We start from the raw sequence: 20239 nt of genomic DNA, 5'->3' as shown, positions 1-20239 counted from the left end.
TGATAGGGGTGGGTATGGTCCGGTTCGACCAGGTTTCACTTTCAAATTGAAACTAGAACCAGGAAAGTATTAATGGTTCGATGCTATTTTGTTTAAATTTATTACTAAAGCCGTATGACTTGGTTCATGCCAATTTCAGTTCAGTTTATGCTGTTTTGCGGTCCTAAATTTTTTTTTATATATATATATATATATATATATATTTCGAATCTTCTACTTTCAAAACCAAACACATATTTCAACCACAAATTGAAGCAAATTTGAGTTTTCACTACTAGATCTACAAGATTTGTGACCGGAAGATAGAAAGTGTACATCCTAAACTAAAACTAAAGTGTACATTATGCATAATATAATGGAAAATGAAAAAAATAAAGTTAAGGGAAGAGAAGCAAGAAAAAATTGGGCTTATGCACATTGCCTTGGAAAAATGGCTTATTTATACAAGAATAATAACAAAGCAATAATTTATATTAAAATTGATTTGGTTTGGTTCTTCCGATTCTTAGTATTTCCAAACCGGAACCGATGTGAGACGGTCTGGTTCAATTTTTGTTCCGGTTTTTATTTTTTTTTATTAATGCGGTCTTTTACAGGTTTTTGTATCATGGTTGGATTCGGTTTTTCAATTCAATGGTTTTTATGCCCATCCTTACTTCTTGGACAAATTTACTGTGCAATTTCTACCAAAACCCGAGTTTATGGATTTCCCGATGGGATTTGTCCAATGGATGAAATGTTGATAGGGTTGGTCCAAGAGGAAGAATATTTGATAAAAAGAGAAGAAAAATGGTGGAATTGACGAGACAGGAAGAAGATAATGAGTTCTCAGATGGGGTTTAGGGTTTACTTTTCCTTTTCAATGTTTTATGCCATTTTAAATTTGATTGGATTATTTATTTATGGTTAAATTACACAAAACTACCTCAATTATTGGTCAAACCACAATCTCATACCTCATATTTTGAAAATTACAATATCATACCTTATCTTACAAATTTGTTACAATGTCAGACCTCTATCAGTTTTTCTGTTAATTTCTCTGTTAAATGCTGACGTGGCTTGAGGCATGGCCACTTCCTAGTGCGTTGGATTAAAAATTAATTAAATATTCAAAAACTAAAACTAAAATTATTTAAATGTTTTTATTTAAAAATATGGGACCACCCTACAAACCCATCTCCTCACCCTTCTTCCCCACCCGTCTCCTCTACCACCGTTTCTTGGGCGAGCTTCCCAGGTGAGTTGACCACGAACTCCGATGACAAGCATCGTCGCCACCACTGTCGTTCCACTACTCTTGGTGCCACGAACAGGACCCACCCAGACTTCATGTTGTTTGACCGCCATTCATGGCAGATTGAACCAGGGAATTTCCTGGATTTTGACGTTGACAATCTCGTCTTTGGAGATGACGGTGAGGGTGTAGCGTTAGAGATTGGGGATAAATTTTTTTGGGTATTTTATTAGGGTTTCTGAGTGAGCGAGAGTGACACTTTGGGATTGGAAACAATTTTGTAATTTGTAAACCAATCCAAGTGGTGGAGGACATTGAAATGGGCAGTAAAGCTTTAAGCTTTTTGATGGCATAATAGAATACCAAAAGCAATTTATCCCTATTTCCTACGGAATCCCAAGTGTCCCCAATCTCCAATAGAATGGTTGTAAGACTTTAACACCCTACTGCCTTCTAGGCAGTATGACCCGCCGAAAAAAAAAAAAAAAAAAAAAAACGAAGAGGAGGAGGAGGAGAAGGAGGAAGAAGAAGAGGAGCAAGAGCTGGAGGAGGAACTCCAGAGAAGATGGGTGGGGAGAGATGGACGGGGAAGATGGGTTGGACGGACTGGGAAGATTTGAGCAGCGACGAGTGAATCGACATACCCGCGACCGAGATGGTGGACGGGGGAAGAAGGGTCAAGCGATGGGTTTATAGGGGTGGGTCCCTCTTCTTTATTAATAAAATATTTAAATAATTTTAGTTTTAGTTTTTGAATATTTAATTAATTTTTAATCCAACTAGACTAGGAAGTGGATCCGCATTAAGCCATGTTAGCGTTTAACAGAAAAATTAACAGAAAAATTAACAGAAAAACTGACGGATGTCTAATATTGCAACAAATATGTAAGATGAGGTATGAGATTGTAATTTTTAAAACATGAGATATGAGATTGTAATTCGACTAATAGTTGATGTAGTTTTGTGTAATTTACCCTTTATTTATTTATTTGAAAGGGTTAACTACAACGGTAAACTTGTCTTCAAGGTTTACTTTACGCTGAAGTCAGCATTTTATTAGGTTAATCTAGGCAAATTTTAGGAGGAAACCCATAAACTCGGGGTTTGGTAGAAATTGCATGGTAAATTGTTCAAGAAGAGCTCCGGACTTAACCCGCACGCTCTCATCGACAACATTGACATCAACGGAATTAAGATGGATGAACATGTCAATCATGACAAAGGTCACATTATGATATGCTCTCAAAGTCATGGCCGCCGCTTCGGGTTTTAACTTGCAATCCATTATGTTTTGCAGAGAATGGTTGCTTGAATGTGGGATACACTCTTGACTGAGATTATGGCCAAGGGTTTTGGAAATTTGGAGTTTCAGGTGTAGAATATACGTGGTTATTGATACGTGCATGCAAAATGGAGTCGTATAATGTGTTTTGAGGCGTATAAATGGAATCAAAGATTGGAAGGATAGACACCCCCGGCGGCACCACCATACACCTGACGGCCCCAGATGGCATTGTCAACGTCAACTCCCTCTTCTCCTTAGCCGTCTTCATCGACCTCACCTGGAACCCCTCCTACCCCGGTAACAGGCTCATCGAGGACGACACCACCGCCTGCCTCGCTGGCCCCTCCGTGGCCGAGGACCTCGTCTCCTTCCAGGCTTCCACGTTTACTCCTTCAGTTCCTTCCTCTTCTCCAGCCTCATCGCCACGGCCTCAGGCAGGCATCCGGATCACCCACAACCCGTCCTACCACCCTCCCGCCAAGATTCTAGCCCGGGTCACCAACAGCTCCCTCCCCCGGATCGGGATGCTCGTCTCGAGTCTCCGTTCGGTTGCCAGGTGCGTGTTCGTGATGCTGGCTCACATCAACATGGTGCAGATCAACCCGGGACTTTGGCTTGCGGCAGCTCCCACACTCTCGCCGCCGTCGTCCCGCTAGTCATCTTCGTCCCTGTCGCGCTGCGCATCTACTGTTGCACCGTTTTGTAAGCATTTACGCGCTAAATTTTTGTATGTTAATTCTAATTTGATGTATTTGAATGTTTGATTTGGATTAATCCTGAGATTGAAGTTCTTAAATTCGATTAAAACATATAATTCCTTGATCTTCGTTCACATTAGTAGTGGCACAAGTGGGAAATCTGTTAGTGTTTGATTCTGATAATTCGAAAGAAAAGAAAGGGATGAATGTACTGAAAGATGAGGAGGATGAAAATGGTTGCACACTCTTTTCTGCAGAGATCACAGAGCAATAATTCTTTTCATTTAATGCTTCTCATACCTTGCACAAAACGTGCAAAGAGGAATAATATAGTTAACAAAGCTGAGCTATACCAATACATCTAGAAACTGATCACAGCCACTCATCTAGCAAGTAGCTAGGATCATTACACATGGCACTCAAGGCCTTACATATTTAGACCTACACTTGGTAATTCTAAACACAAGTGGATATACAATTAAACACAAGGTTATTCACTAATACTAATCAACTTATCGCTTATAATTCAACAAAATCAAGTTGATTAGTGCTCCACAATTTGGGTGAAATGGGAATTTGGGGATAAGTGGTAGTACACGTGGGTTAGCAAGTGCTAATATTCTAGTGAATTTGTTCATGTTACCAATTATTCCTTTTGCTCTGTTTTGGATTACTCATGCTGTGTCCATCATGACTTCAGTGTGGAATGGCCAATCAGGCACCCACATACGGGATGTTATTGTGGCAATATCTTAAGCTAATCACGTGTGTTAACTGCATTATTAGCTTGTAATACCTTCGCGCGTGTTCTATTTCGTTCTACGCAGGGTGGGGAGGCTGTCATCAAAGGAGTATTAGTTGCTTGATGATTTCTGTTGAGTTGGTGATTATGGTTGGGTAGTTCAATACTTAACCGTGCTTTAGCGGTTTTTCTTCAGTGCAAATGCACTTTCAGTCTTTCACACCATCCCACTACTTGCTTTGCTCTTTAGAAGTGGTAGCTTGGATCTCTGGACTGGTTTAAAACTGATTGAACGTAGTGTGCAAAGAAGCGCCAAAGAAAAACCGATGATTTACAGGGTATCGGTCTAATTCTTATAGGTCTAACTAGTCTAGAGAAACAGATTGAGGTAGGTATAGGATGTAGCCGTGGAGATTGTGAGATTGATTGCTGCTGTGTTATCTGTTGCAAAAGAAATGCCCTTGCGCGCCTCTTCTCTGAAATGACAAAAGTAATGGAATGGTGGCAAGCACTTTAGTTAGAGGTGATAATTTTCAATGGCCTAAAGTCGCCAGGTAATCGAAATCCATTTCTGGAGGAGTAGGTGCGGCAATAAACAAAGCATGCCTCCTTCCAGTGCTACCTCCACTATGCCTTGTGGGTTTCATCTTTCAGTAACTAATCAAGTGTCTTTTGAGCTGCCTATTGCTGTATAAAAGCGGGAAGTCGAGAAGTGTTTTCTGCACAAAATTGAAGAAATGGAAGCTCCAATGAAGTACATTTGCCTCATAGCGTTTCTTGCAATTGTCGGCATAAGTCAGTTGAATGGGGCATATGGGGCTGGTGAGTGTGGAAAATCTAGTCCTGACAGCGAAGCTTTGAAGCTGGCTCCCTGTGCATCAGCAGCACAGGATGCACAGGCTCCAGTTTCCGCTAGTTGCTGTAGCCAGGTAAAAAGGATAGGTCAGAACCCTAGCTGCCTCTGTGCCGTGATGCTTTCAAATACTGCTAAGATGTCGGGAGTGAAACCAGAAATTGCTGTTACCATTCCAAAACGTTGTAACATTGCTGATCGTCCCGTGGGTTTCAAGTGTGGAGGTTTGTTTTTAACAACTCAATTGTTTCTAAATGCCTCCTCAACATACATTTGCAGTTTTATTAACACTACCTGTTCTTATTTTCAGCTTATACATTGCCCTGAAGACGCTGAAGTCGCTGATGGTGCCTGGTGACTGAGAACGAGTACTGGGGATTGTATCTCATTATCTCTGTAACTAGGTTTCATCTAGCGTTTCACTGTGACATGTTGATCCAGATACCCTGAATAATAAATAAATTGTTGGTGTTTTAACCGTCTTTACAGAATTTACTTTGTGTTATCCTTATTGATGTTAACCATGGCTGCTTACATCCATAACCAAAACGGAAAGTAGAGATGAAAGGGGTATCTCATTTGCTTCTTAGCTTCAACTCCTGCTTATATTCATCTTCAATTGCTAAGTAGCACATATTTCATATTTGTCACTTGTATTATTCATCTCTGCTTATAAGTAAGGGGTTTCAAATTTGACTCTCATGAATGAGACGGTTCAAATTCTCATTCCCAAATATCTGTCATCTTAAAAACAACACATTCTGTTAGGCTAGGCCCGAAAGTTGAATTCCTAATTACTGGCCATAGGCCCATCCCATATAACAAGTCTGATGATTGAACCTTACAAATATATAGAGTTTAAGTTCTGCTCAAGTACTGATTGGTTAGGAAGTTAACATCGCGCAAACCAGTGTTTTGAACTCATTTCACATTGCATCTAGTGGATCCGAACCTTTAATTTTTTAAGCATCATTGGAAGAACCAAACTAATATACTATTGCTAGTTATATATGCATTCAATGTCCTTAATTTGTGGGGATTCCTACTTTTAGAAAATTTAGGGAAGGAGCCAAGCAAATTGGCATCTAGAATATCACAGAAAAAGTTGCTATGGCTTCATTATATATTGATTTGATTAGTAAAACTAATTAGATAAGGATTGAAATTCAAAAAAGCACAAGGTGTAGTTAATTAGTACGTGGAAAGTTCTTACAAAACAAAGTACATCAAAGCTGAGATTAATAAGCTCATATCCATATTTAATTAAACTTGGCCAACTTGACTAAGTGGGGTAAAAATAACCCAACAAGTTAAGTTTCTGGATCAGTTATGGCTGCTCTGCTAGCTCCATCTCCCATGCTATTGCTATATATAACACCACCATCTTTATTTGATTTTCCATACATATATAGCTTCAAGATAGAGATCACACATATATATTTATGCTTTACCCTGCAACATAACAAGCATATTTCTACGTCAGATGAATATCTAAGAAATATTCTTCAAATAGTTATTGCTTTTTATCACTTTGAAGCAGCATATATTTGTGGTTATAAAAGGATGTGAAAAATAGAAATTTTTTGATGCGACGTGACATCTTGATTTTGATATTTGAGATTTTATTTAACTTATTATAGAATAATATAGATACATCTATTATAATATGAGTAGATTAATAATACTTTTCGATGCATATTAAAAGAAAGGACAATTCGTGTTACCTGCTATTAGGTGGTGAGTTCACATAATGCGTAGAGCAAATAATTAGTAATAAAGTGAACCTGCAGAAATGACGTCACGTACATATTAATCATGCAGAATAAACACTAATAATATTTCTAGTTCTGGAGATTCTAGGATTATGTGATCGTGACAGTTCATCGTACATCGTGCGTTAGAAATTATTTCAAAATTTAAAATTAAATATAAATAGTATCTAACGAAAACTGATATACGATAAACGATCATGATTATATAATTTTTAAGATTTCCATAAAAAAAGATCCGGTAAGGATCATTTTTTTTTATTAAGTAATAAGCCCACAGATATACATCATACCCTGCCACCAGTTTCCTCTTGAAACACTGTTTGCATCATTCCCATTTGCATCGTCCTCGCCACCATCTTTCTTAGACTAAAAATTAAATTACAACAATATCATTAGTGTTTACTTCAAAAAAAGCGAATAAAGAATAAACAACCAAAACAAAACCCTAATTTTTGCACTTACAGTATGGTGCTGGTGGGATTCAGTTGTCCCAGTTCTTGGACTATAATTCTCTCGGCCGCCATAGTAGATTGATGAACTGAAGTTGCATGGCTCCACAGCTTCGTTTTGATACATATTGGAAGCTTTGGTGGTTTTGCTTTCACCCTTATTATCCGAAAAACTTGGACTCCCATACTTCCCAGTTTGATCTCCGAAGTCCTGCCTTCTCTCCCTCCCGACTCCCTAAAATCAAAATTGAAATAGAAAACTAGATTTTAATCCTTAAATAAGATGAAATCTAGAAAAATGTCTTATACAAGATTAAAAATTAATTTTAGTCCCTAAATTCTATTTAATGCCTGCATATTAAATGTCTCTTTTTTATTTATAATTTTATGGTGTTTATAAATTAAATTTTATGAAAATATTATAAATTTTAATTCTCATTATGATAAGTATCTTATATAAGAAAATATTTTTGTAAAAAATTTTCGGTACACATGTTTTTGCATATTTTCTTATGTGTCACTAATTTATTACAATATATTTAGGTACGAACATTTTGGTACACTATGTTAGTATAATATGTTTAGGTATGATCATTTCGATACACTAATTTATTATAATATATTTAGGTACCGATATTTCGGTACACTAGTTTAGTATCATATATTTAGGTATGAAATTTTTCGGTACACTTATGTTTTTTCATATTTTCTTATGTGCCACTGATTCACTACAATATATTTTGGTACAGACATTTCGGTACACTAATTTAATAAAATATTATGATACAGACGTTTAAGCACATTGGAAGTAAAATAAATATAATGATTTAAAATGTGTATATTAATAAATAATTTTAATTTTAATGTAATGACATTAAATAAGATATCTATCATTAAAATAAAAATATAATATAAATTTGAATTAAGTACACGACTAAAATCAGTACCCAATCTAACACCAGATTTTTATTGAATTTTAATCTTCTTCAAGGATTAAAGTTCAAAAACCCCAAATTTAAACCCCACAGGTTAACGAAAAAAAAAAAAAAAAAACAAAATGTAATTTGATAACGAATGTATGTCTCGCACCGAAAACCTGACAATACCAAGGATTTGTTGGATAATCATTGTAGTTTTTACAAAAGGAAATGAAAACCAAAATCTAAGTCAAAATTTGAAAACTCAAGAAATAGCTTTCAGTTTTGAAACAATTGCTAAACAAGTTTTCAGCTTTTAGAAAAGTGAAAACTGAAAGCGAAATGATTATTAAATGATAATCTTAAATAAATAATAAGCATATACCGTTGATGGGACTGGTGGGAAAAGAGAGCCAAATAATCCGGAGGAGGATGATGAAGAAGAAGATGAAGAGGAGTCCTTGGGACCAAAGAGATGGTCCAGATTCCTTGATGATGGAGAAGAAGAGCCATGGCTTGCACCACTTCCCGCTTTCTTGTTGTTCTCCATAGTAGTGATGAATTAGAAAACTGAAGCTAAAGTTGGTATGTTGCAAAAAGCTGCTTTCAGCTTTGTAAACCAACGAACAGATTATAACTACCGCTTTTTGATAGTTGTTGATAGTTATCTTTTAAATCGGAAGCAGAAATTGGATAAGGATCCTAGAATACCGATCAGAATTCAGAAACCAACAACTTCAGAGATAAAATTGGAGGGAGGGCAGATAGGAAGCAGGAAAGGGCACGTAAAGATTTGCAGATGTGGAGAGACTGAAGGTGTCACTCGCTATTTATAAACCCGAAAGGAGAGAAAAAATAAATAGAAAATTAGATTTTAATCTTGAAATAAATGAAGTTTAAAAAAATATCTTATACAAGATTAAAAATTGATTTTAGTTCCTAGACTCTATTTAATGCCAACATATTAAATGTCTCACTTTTTTAGTTATAATTTTATGTTGTTCTTAAATTAAATTTTATGAAAATATTATAAATTTTAATTCTCATTATGGTAAGTATCTTATATAAGAAAATATTTTCGTAAAGATTTTTCGATACATACGTTTTTGTATATTTTCTTATGTGCCACTAATTCATTATAATATATTTAGGTAGGACCATTTCGATACACTAGGTTAGTATAATATGTTTAGGTACAGACATTTCGGTACATTAGTTTATTATAATATATTTAGGTACTGACATTTCAGTACACTAGTTTAGTATCATATATTTAGGTATGAAATTTTTCGGTACACTTATGTTTTTGCATATTTTCTTATGTGCCACTAATTCACTACAATATATTTAGGTACAGACATTTTGGTACACTAATTTAGTAAAATATATTATGATATGGACATTTAGGTAAATTAATTAGAGAAAGTAAAATAAATATAATGAATTAAAATGTGTATAATAATAATAAATAACTTTAATTTTATTGTAATTACATTAAATAAGGTATCTATTAAATATTAAAATATAAATATAATATAAATTTGAATTAAGTACATATCCAACCTAACACCAGGTTTTTATTGAATTTTAATCTTCTTCAAGGATTAAAGTTCAAAAACCCCAAAAATAACTAGAGTTAGCTCTAAGGTTGGAGAAAAACTTGCGTGGGGCTTTACTTGCCACTGGATTTTGCTGAGTGGCATTACAATCCAATCAAAACTTGCCACGTGGCAAGTCTTAAATATTATCTTTTATTTTTTTTCTTTAATAATTAAAACTTTCATAATTATATTTCCTATTAATTGATATAAGATTAATTCAAGATTTCATTTTTCCTCTGATCTCCTCTGTCTTCCCTTTTTCTTCTCAAATTTTCTCTCTGCCGGCTTCTTCCCCACTCTGTGCATTTCCTTCCTTCATAAGAATATGGGGCAAAAACAAAGTCATCTTCTCCAACTATCATGAAATGAGAAAAAAAAAAAAGAAAAAAAAAAAGGAAAATCCAAACCAATACTTCTTTTTTCCTTTATTTTTATTTATTTATTTATTTATTTTTACAAAAGCTGTTTATTAATTTTTTTTCAATTATAAGCACAATTTCATTGCCCAACAGCTCGTCCTGTTTTATATATCTCTGAGTTGTAATTTGCGTGTTTATGTTTCTCCTATAAAGGATTATAATATTTTGTAGCAAACTCTAAATACAATATTGCAGACTCACTCCATACTATCGAGTTGATCGTTTCACAATTTCGTGGTTATCCTTCACTTTATTTTGGTTGAAGTACAACTATTTTGGTTGATTATCCATCTTTAACATGATGGTGGAAGTGGGAGAGAGAGAAGAAACTGAAGACTTCCACGGCAAAACATAAAAGTACCAAAGGGAAAATTTGGGAAGAAAAAGAGGGAGGGGGAGAAGAAAAATATACATCAAATTAATCTCATGATGTATATTAATTAGTAGGAAAAATAATTATGAGAATTTTAAATATAAAAGAATGATAAAAGATAATATTTAAGACTTGCCATGTGGCAAGTTTTGGTTGGATTGTAGTGCCACTCAGCAAAATCCAGTGACAAGCAAAGCCCCATACAAGTTTTTCTCCTAAGATTGGACTGTATTCATAACCCATTAATAATATAATATGTGTATCTAGCCATTTTAATTTACATTATAAGTGCATGAAATATTAAGTATGTAATATATTTTTTATAATATGTGAATTAATAATGCTATATATTGGTGTAACATTTTTCAGTGGTTTGCATGCATCATTATGCTATTTTTACCATCTGATGACATCCGTATGCGTTGGCGGACCCTATCTTTATTAGAAAGATGACACAAATGAATGGTAAGTGTAGCATTATTTATCAATGATTCAATGCTAAACCCACCACTTGTCTCTGGTCCCCATGTGCCCTTCATTGTATACACCTCTCCCCCGTTTTTTGACACATGGGTGCATCATTTCGACGGTAGAACTTCGACCCTAAGTGCACATCTTGCCAAATCTAAGCCCGCGGACATCTTTCTTTTGGTTCAACTGGGGCTTTCATAGGAGGATATGCCCGTTTACCTAAAATAATTGACTCCTTAAAAGTTTAGAACAAGACTAGATTATACCATATTGTGTGTGCCTGTCTTCTCTGATATTTTTTAAAGGAAATAAGATATATATGAGAACTTTTGAACCATTATTTTTCTTGGTTGTAAGATTAGTTATAATTTAACTGTGTTAATAAAAAATACTACTAAACTTTTTATGACACGTCCCGATCCCGATGTCTGTGGAACATCAGGATGGTCACGTGCTAGCTGACACCCGAAGGTAACACAAGCCATTTATGAATGCAAATGATGAGAACATGTGAAACATGCATATAAATTTCGCTTGAATACTAATATAATAAAATAATATTTAACTGCCAACGATGAAAACATAATGATAATGCATGACATGTTCAGAATACAAGCGGAAGGTGAAATTACAATGATGTCAAAGCATAAGAGATGAAGCGGTATCACTGGTAGGGGAAAGCCTCGTATCTCGGATCGTATTCCTCGTCCCTATGTCTTGAGGGGGCCCAAAACAAACACGAGTGAACCAAGTTTATATATATATATATATATATATATATATATATTTATATAATTAATTAATTAATTAATTAATTAAACAGTTATCAACATACTAACCCCAAAAGTTTTATGAAAACTAATAGCATAATATGTGATAGGTTTTTCCGAAAACCCTAGCATGCCATAAAACTTCTCATAAAACATATCTCATCTATAGTGGGCTAAATAGTGGTATCCAGTAACGATATCTCCCGGCCCAATGCTAGCTCCATGTCTTTCGGCCCGAAGCCAGAGATTATTTCTCCTGGGCCGCAACCAACATCCATAATCCTCGCCCTTGGCGGTATAGTGACCACTAGATAAGCACAAAACCATTGAACATAGACTTTTCAAACATAGGTGTGTGTGTCTATATATATATATATATATATATATATATATATATCTAAAAAACATTTTCATAGTATAAAGTCATCCATCATCTATACTATAAAGATGTTTTTGAGATATATTTCAGAGCATACATCTAGTTCATAAATGGCTTGCATCACCTTCGGGTATCGGCTAACACGTGCCTACTCTGGTGTTCGGGGAATATGAAGGTCGAACGTGTCATTTTATGTGTAAAAGTTCAATGTTGTGCCCAAGTTTGGAGCAAAATGAAGTATTGGTGAGCCTAGTATAGGATAATAAACACGGATCAAGAATAAAATGCATATCCTTTCTTATAAACAAAATGTCCCTTATACCGTCAAGATTCCTTAAGAAAACAAGTAAAAACAAATAACATGCATTTAAGGAAACTTGAACACTTTCTTTAAGGCTACAGATCTCATTTACTTCAAGTTATTCTTAGGTGTGCTAAAGGTGATTAAATTTTATTTTTAAATATACTTTAGGATCAAAAGAATAACTCGTGATCAACATAACTAGCAAAAGATATTCCACATGGTCAATCGGTGTAGCGTTGTTATGAAAAATATCAACCTAAGGATTCCTCAGGCTTCTCATTTGTTCTTACAAACATATGCTAATTAGTTCGTTTAGTTAATTAATTGGATAAAGATGGCATCAAGTTACGTACCGAATAATCCCTTCCTTTCAGCTCTGCCGACCAGATACTTTTTTTATTTTTTTTGTCAAAACTGCCGACCAGATACTTTAATTGGATGATTATAACTAACCAATGAAGGGCTTACACGTATCACGTATGATGCTTAGGACGTGTAAGTAATGTTAGGATACAATATTTGAATCACATTATCTCGAAGATACGGTAGTTGAAGAAAGAGAAAATTTGAGCAATCGTTCTTAAATTTTGGTTAAATTGGAGTTTTAGTTCGAATTAAAAATTCGTGAGTATTGATCTATGAACTTATTATAATGTAGAGTAATTGTTCTTTTGGCTAACTACGTTAGGATTTTCATCCCTTTTTTGTCCTTTTAAACTCTTTATTTTGGTTGTTCTAACAGAGTTGGGCAAAAAAGGATATTGCTCAATCTTATAACAAGTTATGAGACTAGTACTCACGAATTTTTAGTTCAAGAACCAAAACTCCAAATGAGCTAATATTCATAAACCATTGCTCCAATTACCCTTTAAAGGAATTTCAATCTTTGAAGTTTGATATCATCATGATTCATGCCTTTAGGTTCTTTTGGCAGCTTAGGATAAGCACTACATCTTCCGTTACATGCGCCGATATTCTTTCCTGGAAAAGTTGATCACATGTTTCTAAATCCAGAGAAAAGTTTTTCCGTACCTGCCATATCTATGCACTGCATCCTTTTTCCTTCATTTTCTAGGGAAAGTTGATCTGAAGAAGAAAATACAGATTTTCCCTCTCCTAAGTGATCCTTTGCACAGTTGGCATATTGCTAATTTATAACATGTCGGTAGTAGTGGTTTGTCAATTGGATGGATCGTAGCTTTGAGCTAGTGGGTTTTGGTTGGACTTGTCAAGTTTCCATCCAACCCTATCCTTCTATTAGAAAGGTTGACTTGGGCCAGAATTGATGTCCAACCAATATTTCAGGGACAAAGAATAATGAGTTTCTCATTTGAGCTCAATGTATTGTTTAACTTAGAGTTGAATCAGACCACATAGTATTACGGCCTAGTGATATTCTTTTTCACTTGTAAATGAGAGGTTTTAATTTGATTATCACGAAAGGCAAATTTGAACCACATTACTGCTAGTCCATTGTAAGACTAAGCCCACCCCTCATCCTTAGTGTAGATAATATTGTTTGTTCAAAAAAAATAAAAAAACCTAGAGTTCAATCAGTTGGCATTTTGTGTGTTTGGCGTTCCAAAATGGTTTAAGGTGAGTTTGATTCTTATAACATTATAACATTGTATTTATAGTGGTATGATGAGTTTTATAGTTGTGAGTCACTATTTTATAGTAATCAGTTCATGAGATGTCAACAATTCAACTCATTACTGCTGACTCAGCCCATTTTAAAAATCGTACGTATAAATAGGTGAATGGATGTTGGAATTGTCGATGCCTTAAAATTAGTGCTTGGTTAGATGACAAATTGGGTATAATTAGTAAGAGCTTGTAACTCAATTGGTTAAGAGCATTCACCACTTTTGTAGTTGCGGTCACGAGTTCGATTCTCCCTCACTTAGTATCGCTTGTATAAGAAGAAAAAAAACTTGAATAAAATATCCATCCATAGACCTAGGTTTAAAGATTTTTTAATACAAGTGTCTAGACACTAATTCTACTAAACTGCGGGAAGGGGGAATCCAACTCGAGTGTAGATTGGTGGCATGTGTAAATCACCTTATTCACACACTTGCATTAAGGTATTGCATTGTACAAATTTCATAAGTGAAACCCTTAATGTTTTTAATCATCATTTGATATTATCTTTGCTAAACAAATAAATAATCAACTTAAAAATTGTTTAGCCATCCATATGTATCAAATCGATAATTTGGGCAACAACTAGTATCCTCATAACAAATTCTCCATTCAGATATGATACATATAGATGTATTGACTGATCTCCAAGTGCATTGATCTTGCACATATAATCTTAAATGAAGATTAAAAAATAAGCGGTTCTAGTTATAAAATTTGTACTATAAGGCGGCCGGTAGCTCTACAAGCAAATAACCGCTTGCAACCTTTTCTTAGTGCATAACATGGGCAATAGCCTTCATCGATGGTTATCCCTGCCCGATGGTTATCGTCCTTGATATCATATCTGCTCAAAGAAGAAAATGATCCGACTCAGTTTACGTACTTCGACCATGATGACAATTGAAAAACTAGAGAGCCGGTAGCCAGTTGAGAAATGTTGCGAAATAAGGTAGTTTTTACTTCATTCAATTTTTGGTTGTAGGGAATGGCGGTACAAAAGCATATTAAATATGGTATCAATTCCATGTCTAACTTTTCCAACAGATACTGCTTTTGAAAAGAAGAAAAACCTCTTGACCTACATCACATGCCATGCATCCATATTGACCTTTGGATATATCCACAAGTCAAGAAACAAGCATATTAGTCGGTATGCTCAAACAAGTGAGAGTGGGAAGTGAGAAAATGCAGCTTGCTAATATTCCTAGCTCTCGCAGCACTGGTCACTCGATCGATTGTTGTTCTTGGCATAATTTGCATGGTAGGGCTTGCATTGTCCATACGTATATCGATCGATGCATGATCATGTGCCAACATCTAGAACAAGTGGGTGGGTAAAGATTTTTAGGCCACCGATTCATGATGCTACTCTGATATTTTTCATGTGTATAAGTAGTTGTTTGCAAATGTCCCCACCGAAGTTTTTCGGTCTTTTGTTTTTAATCAGGAAGGTTCCGACTAAAGTCTCGTTGATAACTTGATCTAGTGATAGCTACAACCTGTATAAACGGGCAACGAGGGATGGGGCCTTCAATCAAGTAATCAACGTAGGAGAAAATCCAGAGAACAATCAAATATACAATTATACTGCACAGAGAACTATAAAATATCCTTAAATGAGTACGTTTCAAATTTCGATGTACTACATCATATTAAAGGTTCATAAATATGTAATAATTTAATTTTCATTTGAAATACATCATCATGATCAGTAAGTTGCACTTTTGTTTCATTGGAGCCCTATCTAGCTTCATGCAATTGCTTATTCATACATCATACATTATTACACATACCTTGTTCTCAAATCACAAAATACACAACAATGGGGCTCCTCACCTGGAAATTACCATCATCCCACACCAGAGAACCAGAGACTATGGTTTTTTCAATCAACCCTTTCACCGTGACTTGAAACGATAGCTTCTGCCAGAGAGATGTGAACTTTAGAACGCTTGGATTAACTTTGATTTCAAGTCCTGGTGGTGCACTCACTTTAGCTTTATATGTGGACTTTGGTGATCCAACATTTGTGACGGTCCTATTGAAAATGCCATTGACGGATTTAGGGTTCGAGGTGGAAAGTGCAACAGAAGGATAGTTTAGATGATCACTGAGTGTTCCATGACTAGATTGTGATGATGAGCAGCTATCCCCGGTAAGAGCTTTCAATAATCTGGTACTATAGCCATGTGCACACAAAAAATTTACGTAATCGATTTCAGCAGCATCGTATACCAAACCAGGATACGGAGCCCTACTAGGATTTATTAGGCCAGCACCGTATGCGAATTCGGCTTCAGGGTTAAGATTTGCACTCATAGGTTTGGCTGCAAAATTGTTACAAATTAATCAAACATATAAATCTTAGGTAATACAATGTACATCATGGACAAAGTCTAATTATATGTTGAGTCTTTCTCACAAGACTTGGTCACATGATCTTTGACAATAATTGGTCACACGACTCATCAAATATGTGAGAGAACGGTTGTATTGTAATGGGTACATTTATGAAAATGCATCTATACCAGTAGTCGTAAGAGCTGACAGGATAGCAGCAGGTGACCAATTGGGGTGAAATGATTTGACGTATGCAGCCACGCCCGCAGCATGTGGGCATGCCATTGATGTCCCCGAGATTATATTGTATGAAGCTACTCTGTCATCACCTTCAACACCTGAAACTGGGGTAATTGGAGGCCATGCTGCTAGAATGGAAACTCCAGGAGAAGCGATATCTGGCTGCAACATATAGGAGAAAACAAGGAGGAAAATTAAGACCCCTTAATATTCATGATTCGGTTTGTTCATTTTTTAAGTCAGCATTCACACACCTACGGGGCCTTGAAGTTACCTTGAGAATGTTAGGAGTGTTTGGATTTGGACCCCTTGATGAGAATGAAGGTACGTATGGGGCCAGTGCATCCCTACCCTCAGTACTTTTCCAAATTGTTGCTGTTGGGTTCCTACGAATCATTACAGGGATTAACGATTTATTAGCAATAACATAATAAGGTGTCTTTTGATTTATGTTAGTTTCGCACATTAGCAATATTTTAAATCAATCACACACTGTCATTCTCAAATATTGATACCTGGTTGAGTTTATGTAATGGGTAATTTCGTTACCAACATGGAACCAAACGGAAGCTGCTGGTACTGGAACAGGATCGATTACATCTGCTGCATTTCGGCTTGTCAAAACATAACCAAAAGCGCCTGCATATATAGCCCCATCCCCGGTAGTCCCATCGCAAAGAACAATTTTACCCTCCACCAATTTTTTGTCTAACGTGCCTATATGGCATAAACTGTTCCATATATATATATCCATGTTATTAGCACCTTGTTAGACTTATGCTAGACTACCGTGGTTCTTCAATATAAAAGGTATATATACTCTCAAAATGCGTACACATACCTGGAAGTTTCCCCATCGTAACCTGCTGCCCTATCTGGAACGTCTGCAGCATATACTATGGGGTAGAATTTACCCTTGAGTTCAAATGTGTTTGTTACTATTCCCTACCAATTAAGGAAAGCAAATACAAATCATAATCAACTCTCATGTTAATCACTTCTCTAGTATTTTGGTGCATCTTCAGCATATATATATATATATATATATTGTTGATTCTCCAAAAGTGATTATATATTGCCCAACCAGAATCACTACCAAACAAAGCCCTAAATGAGCAAAGGTTAGATTCTGTATCAATTACCTCATAAATTTTGTGGTTTCCCAATTGAACCTTGGTATCAAAGTGACGATCTATGGTGCTAGCAGCCACAGCAAGAGACCATGGTGCAAAGTTTGTAATAGTTTTCAGGTTTGGACCTTCATTACCAGCAGATGCGGAAGTGAATATTCCTTTTCTTAAAGCGTGAAAAGCTCCAATGTCAATGGAATTTCTGAAATAATCTAACGGTTTAAGCCCCCCAAGGGAGACAGAGAGTATGTCAACACCGTCAGCTATGGCATCATCGAATGCGGCTAGTATATCAGCATCCGGGCACCCTTCTGACCAACAAACTTTGTACACCGCAATGCGTGCTGATGGCACCCCTCCTCTTGCTGTCCCCAACCCTAAACCATACAGACTTGCCTTGCTAACTAAGTTCCCTGCTGCTGTTGATGCACAGTGGGTTCCATGGCCTTCCGTGTCTCTCGGGGACAGGATATCACTGCTATTTTTGGGGTAGGGTAGACTGCGGTAATACCGTGCTCCGATAATTTTACTGTCCAAGTGTAACAACAATATGCCATATTATTTAAGTCAGAGTTACAATTTGACAACATATCGTACAAATTATAATCAAGTTCGCACTTTTTTTCTTTCTGTCCAAGTGTAATTAACAACACGTTATATCTTTTTTTATTTATTTTTTATTTTTTTGAAATGTGCAGTGGATGGTTGAAATAAACTGGTTTACTTTACTTGTTGCAAGTAAAATTGCCTTCGCCCTTGCAGGCGCCTTTCCACCTTTTGGGGGGTGGACCAAACCCGGCGTCACTGAAGCTGGCGGATTCAGGCCAAATTCCATAGTCAATCACCCCGATAATGATATCCGTTTCAATGGCGCTTCTCTTCACCATTTCAGGAAACCCAATGAAGTCCCATGACCTTGTTGTTTGGAGCTTCTTAGTTTCACTAGGGAAAACAGACACCACACCATCCATTCCTGCATATATTTTTCTCGTCATACAATGGTCACTATTAATGTTCATGCTAGTTGAAAAATAAATTAAAGTTGGGTTCATAAGACAACCAGCCAACTTCTGTGCTTCTTCCTCTGTTAGCCTGGCAGCAAAGCCATTGAAGCTTCTCTTGTAGCTGTGCAGAAGCAGAGATTCGTGCGCAATATTGCTGGATAAATAAACGTCAAATAACAAAATCGTCAAAGATTTGACACTTTCAAACTCTGCCATAATTAAGCTCGAAAAACAAAGAGAAGATGCGTATGTACGAGAAATGACTAAATTAAATGGTACCCTTGTCACGGATAATGTTAATCAGTATATATAATTAAGCTCACTATCATATGTGATAATTAATTAAACCTGTCGTCGACGACGTTTTGTAGCATGTTTACATGAAGAGCTGATGTGGTAGTGGTGGAAACCTCAGGCTTTGGCTTGTCACCCATATACACTATATAATCCTGCAGTTAATATATCCAAGATCAGAAGATTAAATTAATTAATGAACATATTTTGAGCAGAGAAACGGAATTGTTCAAAATGCATATTTTATGAATGCCTTCCGGTTATCCTGGTGAGCAGCAGACAGAGTGACATCAACTAGCAGAGTAGATATGAGGCTGATGAGAAGGAGAAACCATGGAGTTAAAGCCATTGTGGCGAAGTTCTAGAAAGCGTGTAAAAGATGGACAATCTCATCCAAGAACACCATCATGTATTTATACTAAAAATGAAAAGCCATGCATTTCACATGTTGCCTCTTTATTCTTAGGGGTATGGTTTGTGTTCCCATGATTATTTTACTGATTTTAGGAGCGTATTGATATAAACGCTTCATTTTTCAATTTTGTTGATTAAACATATGTTACTTTTAAGAATTTGATTAAACATTTTCTTTACAATTTTGGTGATTAATTTCATTTTATTAAAAGTTCAATTTTTAGACGTTCCTTTTTTTTTTTTTTTTAATTTTTTTTTTGACCTTTTGGGTAATTTTCATGAAATTGTTTGCTAGCCACCCTAAAAAATTTCACATTACTTCTTTACTTTCGTTTTCCTTTTTTCCCTATCATTCCTTACCTGTGAATTTGTTATGGTTATATGCATCTCTCATTCTGGAGATTTTAGATTTTTTTATTATTTGTTATAATATTTAGTTTAGTGAATTAAATAGAATGTTCAAAACTCATTATCACATACATAATCATAGTAAAGGTACGTTTGATTGTATTGGTACGTTTGATTACTTATAATATGGGCAATTTTGGTTTTATGGTATGTTTATTTTCAAATGTACCATAAGTTTTAAATACATTTATATAACTATATGTAAAATTTTACCAAATTAATGAAGCTTTCTTATGAAAGTATTAATAACTTTTTTTTTTTTAATGTAGCAAGAGACTAATTAAATATAATAACAGAAATAAAAAATTCTCTCTTTTTTTTTTAATGACAATAAGGATTTTTTTTTGGGTCAAACAATAGATTATTAGATTTTATTAAATTAGATGTTAGATTAGTCACCGACGGGGTTAGAACTCACTCCGCCATGCAAGGACTTAACATCTTTCTACCACTGTAGTAAAATGCTACTTGCAATGACAATAAGGAATTAGT

General features: G+C 35.5%; 3 protein-coding genes and 1 pseudogene across 3 annotated transcripts; 2 read left to right on the top strand and 2 right to left on the bottom strand.

The window, feature by feature from the left end:
- The first annotated feature begins 2241 nt into the window (after positions 1–2241).
- On the top strand, positions 2242–3369 carry LOC137734445 (uncharacterized; annotated as a pseudogene).
- A 1320-nt stretch (positions 3370–4689) lies between these two features.
- LOC137734834 (uncharacterized) lies at positions 4690–5306 on the top strand. Its single transcript, XM_068474130.2, has 2 exons — positions 4690–5039; positions 5126–5306. Exons 1-2 carry the CDS (start codon positions 4700–4702, stop codon positions 5140–5142), a joined length of 357 nt encoding a protein of 118 aa, XP_068330231.2. The 5' UTR covers positions 4690–4699; the 3' UTR covers positions 5143–5306.
- Positions 5307–5974: 668 nt separating this feature from the next.
- On the bottom strand, positions 5975–8756 carry LOC137734444 (uncharacterized). Its single transcript, XM_088696671.1, has 5 exons — positions 8339–8756; positions 7050–7271; positions 6878–6953; positions 6540–6599; positions 5975–6267 (listed from the first exon to the last, which is right to left on the bottom strand). Exons 1-4 carry the CDS (start codon positions 8501–8503, stop codon positions 6583–6585), a joined length of 480 nt encoding a protein of 159 aa, XP_088552797.1. The 5' UTR covers positions 8504–8756; the 3' UTR covers positions 5975–6267; positions 6540–6582.
- Positions 8757–15526: 6770 nt separating this feature from the next.
- LOC137735179 (cucumisin) lies at positions 15527–19407 on the bottom strand. The gene is made up of 10 exons (XM_088696670.1): positions 19179–19407; positions 18980–19080; positions 18688–18785; positions 18357–18600; positions 17640–18156; positions 17339–17442; positions 17013–17228; positions 16772–16883; positions 16446–16659; positions 15527–16244 (listed from the first exon to the last, which is right to left on the bottom strand). The coding sequence occupies exons 1-10, from the start codon at positions 19272–19274 to the stop codon at positions 15718–15720; spliced, it is 2229 nt and encodes a 742-aa protein (XP_088552796.1). The 5' UTR covers positions 19275–19407; the 3' UTR covers positions 15527–15717.
- Between the last annotated feature and the right edge of the window lie 832 nt (positions 19408–20239).

The sequence above is a fragment of the Pyrus communis genome, chromosome 7 (assembly GCF_041283825.1).
Source record: "Pyrus communis isolate YQ-2024b chromosome 7, ASM4128382v1, whole genome shotgun sequence".
In the NCBI taxonomy this organism is placed as follows: domain Eukaryota; kingdom Viridiplantae; phylum Streptophyta; class Magnoliopsida; order Rosales; family Rosaceae; genus Pyrus; species Pyrus communis.
This window is presented reverse-complemented; position numbering and strand designations above follow the sequence as displayed.